Here is a 16958-nt window from a genome sequence, read left to right on the forward strand (position 1 = left end):
CTTTAAATCAACATCAAATTATTTATATATAATCAAGTTTTTCATCATTATATATATGTTTATAATATATATATTATGAATATCATAGCTGTATTGTTTTTACTTCGTTTTTTAGCTTTTCGTGGTCAAAACTAATTTGAATGTTTGATTTATTTGGTATAGTCTTATTTGATTCACCTTATTTCTCGACCTCAAATTCTTTTTCAACCAAAGATTTGATTGGTTCATATATGTGTTTAAATTTAGCTATTACTTTTTTAATATTTACTAAAATAATAAAGCATGTTTACCAAAAAAATCTATAAATATATTCCACTTTGTAATATCTATAAAATCATCTCTCTTCAACAAATATTTTATATAAAAGAAAATGAATTACCTCGTATTTATGCTAGTTATTGCTATGTGTTTTGGTTTGAATGAAGGTTGTAATGTGAACACTTTAGAACTTCTAAATCAACTCAGTCCTGGTAGTATTCTAAAAGTTAATTGCTCATCTAATAGAAACCATGTTGAGCCTCTCCAAGAGGTAAAATTCAATGGAAAATATCGAGTGTCAGTTTTTGAGAAAGGCTTAGGAGAGAGAATTGTATGGCGTTGCCTCTTGCGACATGGAAATAAAGTGGAAAATTCACAAACTATATGGCGTGCATACAGAGGAGCCAGAGAACCTCGATGTGGTGAAATACGTTCATGGATTGCTAAAGTTGATGGAATTTACATGGAGAAAAATTTAAAATCAGAAGGGCTCAGATATCATTGGATTGTTACTAAAAAATGAGGTTTGTCTTTTTGAAAGTTATTTACATTTTATGCTCAAATTAATTTTCTCATATGAGATAAAGCATCATATCATTTTTTAAATTATAATAATATACAAATAAATATATTCTCTCTCTCTATATATATATATATCAGTTTATAATTTCGGTAAATAATCAGTTTATAATTTATTTTGTCTAGAATAAGAATGACCAGTAACCTTTAGATGTTAATATTGTTTATTTCCAAAACCTCATGTAAAACATTTGTCTGTACAATGTTTACCAAAATAATTGCATGGTTATTGACTTATTGTCATGTTTGTCACTACATTTGGTAAAACTAATTTTGATAACATTTAAAGAAACAATTTTCTTCAATAAAATGAAACACTATTTACGAAACGAGTTTCATAAAAATCAAAGAACTCAACATTTTGCTAAATAATCTTCGGAAAATAAGTGACCACCACGTTGTGGTTGGGAACTGGTATAGGAAGAGAAAGAGATGGCTTATAATGGAGATTTGAATGCTCATACTTCTGTTGGGAACATGTGTGGTTCTTTGATAGTGGCTTGTGTTAAGAAGAAAAAGAAAGTGTAGAAGCAGACGTTGAAAGCATAGGGGAGGCTCAGGTTTAGGGTTAAGGTTCAAAGAAGTGTTGGGCTATTGCAAGTTTGTATGATTCATGGTGTTAGGCCATTAGCGTTGTATCTCTTCATCTTGAAACTTGTCCCTTACCCCTTACACGTTCTTGTATTGGTTACAGTTTTATCTAAGCCAAACAAGTAAATTATTTTAGAAAAGAGAAGAAAGCTGTAGAAGTTCTCCTTGCCTTTTGGTTCCGATTAAGGTAAAACTCAATCAAAAAGACCAATTATAGGGAAGATAATGATTCTTTTTGTTTTTTGTCGTTTAGAGAGGATGAAGTGCATATATGCACAGCTTATGAATTTAAATCCCATATACATATGATTTGGATTGAACTCTCGTGGCATTAACATGATGTAAGTTGAAGTTAAATTCTTCAAATGTAGCCTAGTAAGAAGAAGAACACTAAATCCATTTTAAATATAACGGTTGTAAGTTGTGGTTGGGAAAAATATCTGTAGAAGTCCAAAATGGTAAAATGCCCACAACCAGTAAAGCTTCACTCTTGCTTGCTTTACAGGGTTCATGCTTCTTCTTCTTAAGCATATGACTTTACAGTGAAGCTCTTCACCAGGCTGAGCAAGATCCTAATCTTTTTTTCTATTGTAATGTATGTCTAAGTCTATGTGCACTATTTATCATCATGTAGGAAACTAGAGTACCAGAGAGGCCAGGCCATGTTTTTATATATAGTTTTGTATTGGTTAATGATAATACTAGAAGTGTGTTTTTTCCAAAACCAACCAATATATTATAATAACCCTTTCTTCGTATCTTTGATATTGCATTATCTTGCTTTCAAGTTCCTTTTTGCATTACCAAAAAAAAAACTGCATTCATATTTGATAAAACAAAAGCTGCACGTACTACAAACAAACTGGTAGCTCAGTCTTCATAACTCTCATCTCCTGACATTGCGCCAAAATCATCTCCTTCGTTTGTTTCCTGCACACAATCAAATTTCATGTTTCAGGCAATACAAAACTATGCAAGCAAGGTGGTTCCTAACTGTGGATAAGAATGAATGAAAATGATACCTGTTTTTTGTCCCAGTCTTTCAGCTTTGGGTTGGCTAACATGTAATTATCACGTAGAGGAGCCCAAGCAGGAGCTTCTTCTTCATTGGTATTTGACGTTTCTTGAGCCTGCACCATTAGACAAGAGCCTCACTAGTAAATTACCAAGGATACACTTATGGCTAATACTTTTGCTAACAGCTCTCATTAGTGAAAATGATTCTTTCATTAATTTTCTCTATAGAAGCCATATCAGGACAGAACGCTAACTTGCTTATACGTCGGTCCAAAGGTAAAGATAAAGCATATTTCAGAGACAGAGAGCGAGAGAGAGAGAGTAGGAGATAACGTAGATTATGGAAAACCTTGGAGTCTGTTCTAGGTGGTTTCCCCAACTCCGAGAAGAATGCTTCTTTTCTCCTCTTCTTTAACACTAAATGGATGTTCCAACATAACACAAAGTTAGAGGGCAAGAATAAGACGATGGACTGAGAAGGGATTCATGCTAAAAGATCAATATCTAAAAAGCTTTTACCTTTAGCGTCCTTTGATCTAGAAGCATTCAAACCCTTCTGAGCATGTTGAGCCTTGTTTACCTGTTCAAAAAAAGAGGTTTGAATCAGAGGAACCACTCTCATACACTAAACAAGCTAAAAAAAGGAGAAGTAGAAACAAACTTACAGCATTAAAAAGCTTGACCACTATGATTCCACGAGTTCGTGGAACAAATAAAAAAGTCAGTAATTAAGGGAAAAAAAAAACACAAAACAATCTTCAAATTTTAAATCTTCACATTTTTCTTTTCAAATGATGGATTATTTGTATTGAAAGTTCATATATCTAGAAGATAACCATCAGTTTGCGTAAATTTTTGGTATATCTGAAAAAGTCGAACTAACAAAATTTTCAATGTGATAATTGACGTTGATCCTAGAAATACCATTCAACTGACAGAAATATAATCAACATTATAGAATAAAGCACATGCAACATTAACACAACATGTCACTCATGATAGAGATCATGTAATGTTACCTCAAATACTAGAATGGTGGTGTTTCATGGATGATTTATACAAAGAAAAAGCATTTTATTCGGGACAAAATTGGTATAATAATATGGAAAATTTTGATAACAGAGGCAAGAAATAAACGACCAAGTCTTTCATCCCTTGATTCGAAAATAGAAATCCTCATCCGGATAATGAAATGCATGAAAAATCTATATCAATTTTATATAATGTTTGCAACGGTTTATTCGTAATTGGTAAAAATGATTTCAGAACAAAAAAAAATGACTACATTTCTAACATATTTGGAAAATATTAATCACATGCTCAAAAAGAATTTAGTTACTTTTAGTTCTTACATATACCCAGATGTGGAATACAAGGATGTATAGTATATCACGTAATGTTCGGACACAACCATTTTTTATCGTCCATTTGGATTTAGAATAACCAATTTGGTTCATATAATTTTAGTTGAATCTTTTTGTTGCTGACAAAAATAAAAAAAAAATCTCACAAACATGGAAATAAACTTTCCCAAGTGAGTTCATGAAAAGAATGTTTTGAAAAAATAATTTCCATATATTCTGTCTAATTTACATGAAAAGAAAAAAAACTTTATGATCTAACTTTGTCTTTTTGTCAAAGAGTCGGCACAAATATTAACCGCAAAACAAAAATATTATCTGGCATATTACAGCTTCCATTAAATAGCTAAAGCTTTTTTCTCTTTTTAATAGCTAGCTAGGTGTTTTGCCCGCAAATGCGACATAATTTTATTATTACGAATACTTATTAGGTTACCTTTATTAATCTTGAATACTTTAAATCAACATCAAATTATTTATATATAATCAAGTTTTTCATCATTATATATATGTTTATAATATATATATTATGAATATCATAGCTGTATTGTTTTTACTTCGTTTTTTAGCTTTTCGTGGTCAAAACTAATTTGAATGTTTGATTTATTTGGTATAGTCTTATTTGATTCACCTTATTTCTCGACCTCAAATTCTTTTTCAACCAAAGATTTGATTGGTTCATATATGTGTTTAAATTTAGCTATTACTTTTTTAATATTTACTAAAATAATAAAGCATGTTTACCAAAAAAATCTATAAATATAGTCCACTTTGTAATATCTATAAAATCATCTCTCTTCAACAAATATTTTATATAAAAGAAAATGAATTACCTCGTATTTATGCTAGTTATTGCTATGTGTTTTGGTTTGAATGAAGGTTGTAATGTGAACACTTTAGAACTTCTAAATCAACTCAGTCCTGGTAGTATTCTAAAAGTTAATTGCTCATCTAATAGAAACCATGTTGAGCCTCTCCAAGAGGTAAAATTCAATGGAAAATATCGAGTGTCAGTTTTTGAGAAAGGCTTAGGAGAGAGAATTGTATGGCGTTGCCTCTTGCGACATGGAAATAAAGTGGAAAATTCACAAACTATATGGCGTGCATACAGAGGAGCCAGAGAACCTCGATGTGGTGAAATACGTTCATGGATTGCTAAAGTTGATGGAATTTACATGGAGAAAAATTTAAAATCAGAAGGGCTCAGATATCATTGGATTGTTACTAAAAAATGAGGTTTGTCTTTTTGAAAGTTATTTACATTTTATGCTCAAATTAATTTTCTCATATGAGATAAAGCATCATATCATTTTTTAAATTATAATAATATACAAATAAATATATTCTCTCTCTCTATATATATATATATCAGTTTATAATTTCGGTAAATAATCAGTTTATAATTTATTTTGTCTAGAATAAGAATGACCAGTAACCTTTAGATGTTAATATTGTTTATTTCCAAAACCTCATGTAAAACATTTGTCTGTACAATGTTTACCAAAATAATTGCATGGTTATTGACTTATTGTCATGTTTGTCACTACATTTGGTAAAACTAATTTTGATAACATTTAAAGAAACAATTTTCTTCAATAAAATGAAACACTATTTACGAAACGAGTTTCATAAAAATCAAAGAACTCAACATTTTGCTAAATAATCTTCGGAAAATAAGTGACCACCACGTTGTGGTTGGGAACTGGTATAGGAAGAGAAAGAGATGGCTTATAATGGAGATTTGAATGCTCATACTTCTGTTGGGAACATGTGTGGTTCTTTGATAGTGGCTTGTGTTAAGAAGAAAAAGAAAGTGTAGAAGCAGACGTTGAAAGCATAGGGGAGGCTCAGGTTTAGGGTTAAGGTTCAAAGAAGTGTTGGGCTATTGCAAGTTTGTATGATTCATGGTGTTAGGCCATTAGCGTTGTATCTCTTCATCTTGAAACTTGTCCCTTACCCCTTACACGTTCTTGTATTGGTTACAGTTTTATCTAAGCCAAACAAGTAAATTATTTTAGAAAAGAGAAGAAAGCTGTAGAAGTTCTCCTTGCCTTTTGGTTCCGATTAAGGTAAAACTCAATCAAAAAGACCAATTATAGGGAAGATAATGATTCTTTTTGTTTTTTGTCGTTTAGAGAGGATGAAGTGCATATATGCACAGCTTATGAATTTAAATCCCATATACATATGATTTGGATTGAACTCTCGTGGCATTAACATGATGTAAGTTGAAGTTAAATTCTTCAAATGTAGCCTAGTAAGAAGAAGAACACTAAATCCATTTTAAATATAACGGTTGTAAGTTGTGGTTGGGAAAAATATCTGTAGAAGTCCAAAATGGTAAAATGCCCACAACCAGTAAAGCTTCACTCTTGCTTGCTTTACAGGGTTCATGCTTCTTCTTCTTAAGCATATGACTTTACAGTGAAGCTCTTCACCAGGCTGAGCAAGATCCTAATCTTTTTTTCTATTGTAATGTATGTCTAAGTCTATGTGCACTATTTATCATCATGTAGGAAACTAGAGTACCAGAGAGGCCAGGCCATGTTTTTATATATAGTTTTGTATTGGTTAATGATAATACTAGAAGTGTGTTTTTTCCAAAACCAACCAATATATTATAATAACCCTTTCTTCGTATCTTTGATATTGCATTATCTTGCTTTCAAGTTCCTTTTTGCATTACCAAAAAAAAAACTGCATTCATATTTGATAAAACAAAAGCTGCACGTACTACAAACAAACTGGTAGCTCAGTCTTCATAACTCTCATCTCCTGACATTGCGCCAAAATCATCTCCTTCGTTTGTTTCCTGCACACAATCAAATTTCATGTTTCAGGCAATACAAAACTATGCAAGCAAGGTGGTTCCTAACTGTGGATAAGAATGAATGAAAATGATACCTGTTTTTTGTCCCAGTCTTTCAGCTTTGGGTTGGCTAACATGTAATTATCACGTAGAGGAGCCCAAGCAGGAGCTTCTTCTTCATTGGTATTTGACGTTTCTTGAGCCTGCACCATTAGACAAGAGCCTCACTAGTAAATTACCAAGGATACACTTATGGCTAATACTTTTGCTAACAGCTCTCATTAGTGAAAATGATTCTTTCATTAATTTTCTCTATAGAAGCCATATCAGGACAGAACGCTAACTTGCTTATACGTCGGTCCAAAGGTAAAGATAAAGCATATTTCAGAGACAGAGAGCGAGAGAGAGAGAGTAGGAGATAACGTAGATTATGGAAAACCTTGGAGTCTGTTCTAGGTGGTTTCCCCAACTCCGAGAAGAATGCTTCTTTTCTCCTCTTCTTTAACACTAACGGATGTTCCAATATAACGCAAAAAAAGGGCAAGAATAAGACGATGGACAGAGAAGGGGTTCATGCTAAAAGATCAATATCTAGAAAGCTTTTACCTTTAGCGTCCTTTGACCTAGAAGCATTCAAACCCTTCTGAGCATGTTGAGCCTTGTTTACCTGCTCAAAAAAAGAGCTTTGAATAGCTTGACCACTATTAAAAAATTTGAATAGCTCTCACCATTAAAACCACTCTCATAGACTAAAACAAGCTAAAGAAAAGAAGTAGAAACAAACTTACAGCATTAAATAGCTTGACCACTATGATTCCACGAGTTCATGGAACAAAAAAAAAAAGTCAGTAATTAAGGAAAAGAAGAAAAAAACAAAAAAAAAATCTTTTCAGCATTGAGGAAAACCATACCTCCTTTAGTTGCAACACCTATAAGAACCTTCTCACGAGACTCCAAATGGTTTGCAGGTTTAACATGCCCTTTCTCAGCAACCTTAAACCACATTGTTGCAACAAGTCATCATAAAAAAATCACAAAAAAAAAAAAGAATAGTGAGTGAATGCAAAACCAAAAAACCATACCAAATGTTTAGCCTTTCTGGCTTGACCCTTAGCCTTCTTCTCAGCTTCCTCATCAGCTAGCTTCTGTGCAATAAGATGCTTATGTGCTGATAAAACAGGTCCCTGTTCCACAAACCCCATCACAACAGTTTTAATCAGTGTTCTAAAAATTGGTCAGAACAAAACAATTTTTTTTTCAAACAGATTTTTTTTTTAATATTCAGAAAATCAATTTTAATCCTCTATAAAGAGTCTAAATTAGAGTAAATAGAATTGAGATCTGTCTCTCTCTCTCACCAATGCATCATCTCCTTTACTCTTCATGATAGATTTAAAAGCCATCTTGAACGCATTGCATCCATCATCATCACCGAACCTAGCGATCCCAGACTGAATCTCCCCGTGATCCTCCCCGTCAGAGTCCCCGTCCTTGTCGGAGCCTTCATCTTCCTCTTCGACTTCGTCGTAGTTCGGTCCCATGTTAGCATCGGAGAAGATCTTCTCGCGGATGGTTACCTTCTTCGATTCGTCTTCTTCTTCTTCTTCCTCGTCGTCGTCAGAGTCTGAGTTGTAGTCTCTCGCTCTCTTCTGAAAGAGCTTCTTGTTCTTCTGAGTGAGCTTGAACCTGTCGGAGGAAGGAGGTCGTGTCTTTTGCTTCTTGTTCTTTGACTTCCCGCCGTTCTTGGCGCCGACTCTTCTCTTTCCTCTGCCTCTCTCGGACACCGCCGCCGCGTGAGTTTCATCTCCGGTGGACATTTTTTTAGTCGGTTTTTTTTCTTCTGACGGCTGCTCTCTCTGTGGAAGTTTTTTTCAAGGCAGAACAGGGAGATAGGGTTTTGTATCCTTTTAAAACCTTTTGCTTTCGTTTATTACATTGTTAATCTAATCGCTAATTTAAAAATTAAAATAAAATAACTGAAAATATGTGGTTTGATTAGACTCCGGTTTAATCACGATTTATGTCTGACCAAATTTTTATTAGGCTCTGGTTTAGTATTCGGTAACCAAACTGATTAGAATTTGGGTTTATAAATGAATCCACCGAATCGCAATAATTCCGAGACCACGGTCTTTGGTTTTAACCACTTTTTTAATTTGGTTCCCGTTTAATTCCGACCAAACGCATCAAGTTTTGGTTATATCTACGGATTCCCATAAGGCCATAACCATAAACCTGAGGAGACAACTATAGGCCACCGGGCAGGTCCAGGAGGCACCATCATCATTCTGATCACAAACCTACAAAAGGCGAAACACAAAGAGCATCACCACATAATTCACTACAAAAAAATTGATCATTTAACATCATTTATTTTGTTTATTTGTATTAGTTATAAATGATGTAAAAAAACTTTGCATCACTTAAAAAATGACTCTAAAAGTGGTGATGCAAATAATTTGCATCATTTTATTAATAACCGACATAAAAAATATATTATTTACATCAATTACGGTAAGTGATGCTAAGATATATCAATTCTAAGAAATGATATTAATTTTACATTAGTTCTGAAAATGATGTAAGTATTGACATCGATTACAACAATTGACTGTAATTATTTATATCATTTATTAATAACTGAAGTTCAATTAATTTCAGATTTTTAAATGATTTTGTAGCCAATTATATAATTTATAATTATTTATTTAACTATTATTCTCGTTTCTACATAATTGATATTAAATAATAGTAATAGATAAATTAAATAAAATCGTTTCCATTATTTCTTTGATCCATCGAAATAAATTCTGACAAAAATCAGAGAACCAAAAGAACAAGAAAAGAAAATGATGAACATTCAGAAGAAAAAAAAATGTAACAGTTAACAAAATTGATTATGAGAGATTTCTTCAGTTGTGATTTCCCCTTTTCCTTTTTTCTCGTTCTCTTTATTTGTATTCATCTTGGATTTCCGTTGGTAGCGTGAAGCTAAATCAGTTCAGTAGACTAGAATCATTGAAGAATTCTCCATCAACCACGTTACATAACTGCATATGTGTTTCTCTCAAACTCTTTCCAATGAATTTTTATTCAACCAGGTTAAAAAAAAATTGTTACAAAAATAAAATAAAAATTGAACGGACCTTGTGGTCAAGTGGCAGTGTACGGGCCTGTACCGCTAACACGTTTTAGGTTCGATCCTCCTACTATGCGAAACTAAGTTACATTGTTCTGTTCACCTAACGCAGATGGGTTCATGCTTTAGGACTCATTTGAATGCTCAGGAAAAAGAGGTCATCCGTGGGCTTGCGACTTCTCTTGATTCAATCATGTTAAAAAAAATTGTTACAAAAGAATTTTTTTTTCTTTGTCTGCTATAACTCAGATTCTGCAAAATAATAATAAAAAGGTTAATCATTTTAAAATTGCATTCCAGTAAAACGTATTGAAACATACACAGATTTGAGAATGACTTCTTACCATTATTTTTATCACTTTTTAACATAAATGAATATAACTTGTTTTCGGGAAGAACTGATATAAAGAATCAAAGTTGATGTTTGTACGTTTATTCATAATTCAAAAAAAATCAATGATGCACAAACACAAGCATAAGATTCAAATTTAAATAAAAACTATGAACTTATCTTAGTCAAAGTGACAAAGGCAGAAGATCGTCTTGGTATTGCTAGGTGATGATCGTTTTGGTATTGCTTGGTGATGAACCACATGTTTCACCATGAACAGAGTTTTAATACAGAGAGAGTGAGGGAGAAAAAAATAGGGAAATTTGGAGTCATGTCCTTAGTAGAAAAAAAATTAAAGGAATACACATAGCAACAACATGGCTACAATATTCTGTATATTTTATGTAATGTTACATTTTTTACCCTTAAGTATATTCACATACTCAGCCATTTGATCTTTTACTTTCTTTTTGTTTTCTTCAGCTATTTTTTCTTTATTTTTTTGTTCTTCTTCCCCTCCCAATCTTATTTGATATATATCTTTTAGATCAAATATAGTTCAAATGACTGATAATTTAAATAAAAATGTACATATTTTTTTACATATGCCTCAACTTAAATTTTTTCATACAGATTTTTTTTAAAAATATCGAACGAAAGTTATACTATACTATATTTGACTCATATTAAAGTAAAATAGTATATCTATTCTATTAATTCTTCAGCATGACCAATTAATAAAAGGTTTGGTCTAACTTAAAAAAATAACTCCATAAAATATAACAATATCTTATAAACACTAACCATGTTCTATTTCTAACGAACAAAAACGGTTACGTTTTCTTCTGTAACAAAACGGTTACGTTTTTTTCGTCATAACATGTATTCATTGATTTATTTTAATCATTCTCACAGGTGAAAGTAACTCTTCGCTTTTACTATAAGGGATTATGCAGCGAAGGTTCTCTTTGGGTGAACGGTCAAAATTGTTAGGTTGGTTTTGAGCAGAATGATAATTTAGATGATGACAAGAATACTCTGTTTTTGAAGACAATCCTAAAGTGCCTGCCTGTCACAAATTCTTCCACTTTTTTCCAGTTATCACCCTAAAATGCTGCATTTGGTGCAAGCAAGTGACAGAGGTCTCACGGTGAAGACGCAATCCATGTCGGGGCAAAAAAATTCTATGGCCAAACTTCATTTGAGATGATGATGACGATGACTTAAGCTTTGTGAAGTGAAAACTGTCCCGATTCTTTTGAAAATAACTGCAACAATAAATGTGTACTCTACTATAATTTTTAAATGTTATTTATAATATTTTTTTCAAAATTCATTATCATACTACAACAATATAACTTACATCTCACCCAAAAATTGAAATTTATTCAACCAAAAATTAATTTATTCAAATTTTAAATATTTTACATAGACATTAAATTTATCAATTAAAAATACATAATATTAAAATAAAATTTAACAGAGTTTAAGTGGACTCTTAATAGAAATAAATATTCATATAAATTAATTCAATTTAACGGATTTTAAATAGGTTATTTGATTAAAAATATTTATTAAATGTGATTTTACTTAAAATTAGTGAAGATCATATTAACCCATTTACGTGTATATATATATTAAGATTTATTTTTCAAACATTTTTCAAAAACAAATTCGGTTTTCAGTGACGGCTGGATTTGATATTGGTTTTTGGATATAACATTTTAAGATCCGTTCAAGTATATAAGTCAGGTCTTCTAGAGTATGAGACTTTGATTTTTGGGTTGATTCTAAATCAGGTTTTTAGGATACATGTATTTTTGAATAATTATTTTAGGTAATTAATAAGAAAATATAATATGTTGCAAACTTTAGGAATATAGTTTAAAAATAACTTTTGAAATGCATATGATACAAGTGTATAGTTATGCAATTTGACATATTTAATATAGTTACCAAAAATATCAATATTATTAAAACAAGAACATGACATATTGATATATGTGTGGTCTAACTATTTTGATATAATTATTAAAGCCTCTTATAAATCATTTTAAAAAGATATTATACAAATTAAAAACAAAAATAATTAAAAACACAAATATAAAAATTAAACTTTTAAAAGATGTAAAACAAAAAATTTAGCCGCTCTTTTAAGGGCGGGTCAAAATATATTCTATTAATTCTCCTATATGACCAATTAATAAAAGGTCCTTTAGAGCATTGTTAACCGTTCGTAACTTCACTCGACATATGAAACGATAATTTGGGTTTCGAATATTGTTAACCGTTCGTAACTTCCCTATGTTCCTGTTTTTATGTTCAAATAAAAAAAACAAATAATTTGGACTGAATGTTGACAAAAGGACCAAGCCTTACCATATGATATATGTACATATTTACAAAACTTATCTATTCTATTAAATTCATATCATACAGTATATGATTATACAAACACACAAACATAAAAATTATGTTTCTTTAAAAAATAAAATTAAACCTAAAACTAAACAACTAAAATTAAAATTAAAAATTATGATCATGATCCGATATTTTACAGATTTTAGTTTAAAAATAGATTTCTACATTTGGACCCGCCTTTTTATATTTTTTAGTTTTATATTCTTTTAGAAATTTATTTTTATATTTATATGTTTTAGTCATATTTGTGTTTTTCATTGTATAACATTTCTCTTAAATAATTAATAGAAGGTTTTAATCATTATATTAAAATAGTTTGACCATACATATATCAATATGTTATATATGTTTCTATTTTAATAGTATTGACTAGATTCGGATTCGCCTTTAAAAGAGCTGGTATATTTTTCTGTTTTACATATTTTAGAAATTTAATTTTTATATTTATGTTTTTAATCATATTTATACTTTCTTTGTATAATATTTCTTTTAAATAATTAATAAGAGGTTTTAATAATTATCGTAAAATAATTTGACCACATATATCAATAGGTCATATTCCTGTTTTAGTATATTGATATTATATAATGAAAAAAACATAAATAAAACATAAATATAAAAATTAAATTTATAAAAAAAAGTAAAACAAAAAATATACCCGCCTTTCTAAGGGCGGGTCAAAATCTAGTCACAACTTTAAAAGTATATATAAAGCAATTATTTACTAATATGTTTGGAATACTAATCTATTTATCAAAATAGTATAGTTTCTCCCTATTTCCTCCTCCTATGTTCCTCCCGCCCCCCTCCCTTCTTTCTCCTTCTCCTCCTCCCCTTTCTCTCCCCTCTCCCTCGCCCTCCCCTCCTCGTCCTCCTTCTCCTTTTTAAATAATATAGAACATATCAGATTTTCTATACTATTTACATAATAAACATAGTACAGTATAATATGTTTTGCATGATGTATGAGATACACATGCACGCACTCTAGGGAGAATAAAGTCAGTACTATGTGTAAAGTTTAGGGTTTCGAGTTTGAGTTTAGGGTTTAGGTAACTCCGTTAGGGTCTACGGTTTGGGTTAAGAGTTTGGGTTTAGGATTTAGGGTTTGGGTTTAGGATCTACGGTTTGGGTTAAAAGTTTAGACCTTCAAGATTAGGGTTTAGATAGCTCCGTTATGGACGATGGTTTGGTTTTATAATTTGGGTTTAGGGTTTGGGTTAAGAGTTTACGGTTTGGGTTTAGGGTTTTGGAGTTTGGGTTTAGTGAGGTTTAGGGTTTAGATAGCTCTGTTTGGGTCTATGGTTTGGGTTAAGAATTTGTGTTTAGGGTTTAGAGTTTGGGTTTAGGATTTAGGTAACTCCATTATGGTTTACAGAATTTGGGTTTAGGGTTTGAGTTTAGGATATACGGTTTGGGTATAGGATTTAGGGGTCTACTGTTTGGGTTTAGAGTTTAGAATTTGGGTTTAGGCATTATGGACATAAATATAAATGAAAATCTTATCTATTTGTGTCGAGTATTCCATACTATATCATAATCACGTATATTATAGTCACGTAATTGATGAAACCGAACCTTGTAACTAAATTAATATTTTGTATGACTATATATGTGATATAGTAGCATAGTTTTAGCATTGGAGTATCAATATCACGTGCACGCGCCGTAAAAAAGAGTTTTGTCATGTTTGTGTACAAATTGTCCCATCTGTTGCTTTTTACTATAGCATGGCTATATTTTTCATTTTTTTCTCTACTATGAATATAGAGCAAAATCACCCAAAAAATATAGGTTATCATGAAAATAAAAATAGATTTAAACGATGAATGAGCAGTTAGAGAATATGATAGAATTAACGTGAAGAACGAGAAATTTTAGGGATAATTTCAACGTGAAAATTTTTGTTACTAATAATAAATAAAATATTATAAAAGTATAAATAATAAATCAAATAATATCGAGACTTGGTAGTTAACATCAACTACCATTTGACCCGTGCGTCCGCACAGATGTTTGGTCTTTATAGTTATATATTTTTAACTTTTGACAATGCAATAAACTTAACAGTTTAGATATTTTTATCATAGGTTCATATTTTGTTATTCAGTTTTGATATTGGTGTGCCTTGTTTAATGTGTTTAGTCTCAATTTATAATCTACAAAACTGTTTTTTTCCTTTTATATATTGTGCTTTTATTCATATTATTTGGTATATAAACATTAAAGTGTAAAATATCAGTGTAAATTATTTTGGTTCGAATCGGGTTCGGTTTCGGTTCTTTAAATACCAAAAATTTGAATCGATTTGGATATTTAATCAATTTTGGTTCGGGTTATATACTACTTTTTCAGATCGAATTTGGTTCGGTTCTTCGGGTTCGGTTTTTTTTTCCGGCCCTAATGTTATATATGTCTTACTTGATGTATTTAGCATATATTTATAAATTATGAGATTGTATTTTTATTTTATTTCATTCTACTTGGTAAAGTAAAAAACTAAAAATTAAAGCTTAAAATATAAATGGATAATTTATACTTGTTGGATTCAGGTGGGACCATGTTATCGTTTGATAGAATTGAACGATAAACAAAATGTTATTTTCAAGATTCGTGATTCAAGTGGGACCATGCTAAAGTATACAAAATGAGTTTATGATCTGTGCCATCTAAATATAATAAGCCCAAAACGATATTATATTTTCGAAACCGAATCCGTGAAATTTATGGTCAACCGAAAGGAATGGCAAGCGAATATATGGGCTATGGACCATAGCCTGTGGTATTAATAGTCTAGATCCCTTTATTATTAAAGGAGAAACACTTTTAAGAAGTAACCTTAAAAATGTAAACTAGATTTTGACCCGCTCTTAAAAAGGGCGGGTATTTTTTCTGTTGGAAAATTTATTTTACGTAGTAAAAATTATGATTCTTAATAAATTATATATTTTAAATTTTTATGAAATTTATCTAAAATTTAATTACATGACTTATTTTGTTATTTTAAATATGAATAAATTTTAGAAGACTCTAAATAATTCTAACCCGTAATATGATTTTATTTATTTAACCCGAAGTTAGACTTATTTTAAACTGATTTTTTGTTAACTTAAATAAAATATTTCATATCTTCAACACTCTCTGTATTGAAAAATTCATTTGTGTATTTCAAAACATTTTCTATATTAAATTTAGTTTATGTAATATAGTTTTTATTTTAAATGAAACTAACTTTTTAAGGAGTTGAGATAATTCGGACCCGTACTATGATTTTTTTATTTAATCATTTGTTATTTCAACTTGATTTTGTTTTGAGGTTTCATTTAATAAATGCTTTCAAATAGTTAATAACTTGAAAGGAGTTGAGATAATGCTTTCAAATAATTAATAATTTTCGGATAAATGGGTTGAACATAATATATTTTAAATGGGTTACTAAACATAATCGAAAATTTCAAGTTATTAATTATTTAAAATCATAATTTTTATTACGTAAAATAAATTTTCCAACAAAAATATACCCGCCATTTTTAAGAACGGATCGAAATCTAGTATATTTTAAATGAGTTACTAAACATAATCGAAAATTTCAAGCCCATTGATCCGAAAGTTCAAGCCCATTTCGTTTTAATAATTCATTGAACAAAAAAGATTGGACTGTCAATCTAATCTATTAAAACTGAAGTACAAATAGTACTTAACCCTAAGTTTTGCATAAAAATTACAAGAGATTGCCACTAATCAAAACATAGTAATTTAACATTTTCTCTATCCCATTAATTACATAAACCAAATGAATCGTGCGGTATAGAATCTATTTAATTAAGTTTGACCGGCACATACCTTATATTAATTGAATCCAATACTCGTGTAAACCCATGACCAGTCTGTAAACCTATGATATAAGTTTAACAAAAACATGTAATTTCTTAATTAAATTAGTTCATGTTTTTCATACCAAAACAATGATAGAAAACAAGCTTCGCATCAATGATTTCTTAAGCATAATATAATGAAGTCAAATTAATATTGTCTATTGTACATTGGTTTTGATTACCAACATTGTGTATATTAATCTAATGAAGGTATGGTTAGTCGATTTTTTGGATTACAGGATTTACAATTTCTTTAAATTCTTATTTATGTTTGTTAGTATATTAAGGATACCGAATTATTTTTTTCTGTATACAATATCGAAACTGAATATGCTATTTTCCTTCCAAAACTACCATTCAAATAACGATTCTTATTTCCATGCAATGACCATTAGCTACAAAAAATCATAACTAAATATTTTTTACTCAAAAACAAAACAACATTTTTTTTCTATTTCTACACACTCACCAAGGGGTGGACACTTTACACGATACCCGAAGTGGCACCCGAACTCGACCCGAAAAACCCGAACCGAAATCCGAACCAAAGTAGTAAAATATCCGAACAGGTATTGAA

At 30.5% G+C, this 16958-nt stretch overlaps 2 protein-coding genes across 4 annotated transcripts; one reads left to right on the plus strand and one right to left on the minus strand.

Annotated features, from left to right (window-relative positions):
- The first annotated feature begins 370 nt into the window (after window positions 1-370).
- Window positions 371-781, plus strand: LOC108825293 (S-protein homolog 14-like). Its single transcript, XM_018598603.2, has one exon. The coding sequence runs from the start codon at window positions 371-373 to the stop codon at window positions 779-781; it is 411 nt and encodes a 136-aa protein (XP_018454105.2).
- Window positions 782-2195: 1414 nt separating this feature from the next.
- LOC108845493 (uncharacterized) lies at window positions 2196-8517 on the minus strand. Of its 3 annotated transcripts, none has more exons than XM_056995537.1 (8): window positions 7974-8517; window positions 7698-7799; window positions 7527-7608; window positions 3111-3130; window positions 2965-3025; window positions 2795-2862; window positions 2451-2558; window positions 2196-2358 (listed from the first exon to the last, which is right to left on the minus strand). In XM_056995537.1, exons 1-8 carry the CDS (start codon window positions 8430-8432, stop codon window positions 2299-2301), a joined length of 960 nt encoding a protein of 319 aa, XP_056851517.1. In that variant the 5' UTR covers window positions 8433-8517; the 3' UTR covers window positions 2196-2298. The 3 variants fall into 3 exon arrangements, with proteins under 3 accessions (XP_056851517.1, XP_056851516.1, XP_056851515.1); XM_056995536.1 differs by lacking the exon at window positions 3111-3130 and adding an exon at window positions 7404-7423; XM_056995535.1 differs by lacking the exons at window positions 2196-2358; window positions 2451-2558; window positions 2795-2862; window positions 2965-3025; window positions 3111-3130 and adding exons at window positions 6461-6618; window positions 6711-6818; window positions 7055-7122; window positions 7222-7282; window positions 7404-7423 and having other exon boundaries at window positions 7974-8515.
- Between the last annotated feature and the right edge of the window lie 8441 nt (window positions 8518-16958).

This window comes from Raphanus sativus, chromosome 9, assembly GCF_000801105.2.
Source record: "Raphanus sativus cultivar WK10039 chromosome 9, ASM80110v3, whole genome shotgun sequence".
Lineage (NCBI taxonomy): Eukaryota > Viridiplantae > Streptophyta > Magnoliopsida > Brassicales > Brassicaceae > Raphanus > Raphanus sativus.

Coding starts and splice junctions, on each gene's coding strand:
- LOC108845493 (XM_056995537.1), bottom strand. CDS start 8,432: ATGTCCACCGGAGATGAAACTCACGCGGCGGCGGTGTCCGAGAGAGGC. Junction 3,026..3,110: donor TGGTCAAGCTTTTTAATGCT/GTAAGTTTGTTT, acceptor TTTTTTGAACAG/GTAAACAAGGCTCAACATGC. Junction 2,359..2,450: donor AAGACTGGGACAAAAAACAG/GTATCATTTTCA, acceptor GATTGTGTGCAG/GAAACAAACGAAGGAGATGA.
- LOC108825293 (XM_018598603.2), top strand. CDS start 371: ATGAATTACCTCGTATTTATGCTAGTTATTGCTATGTGTTTTGGTTTG.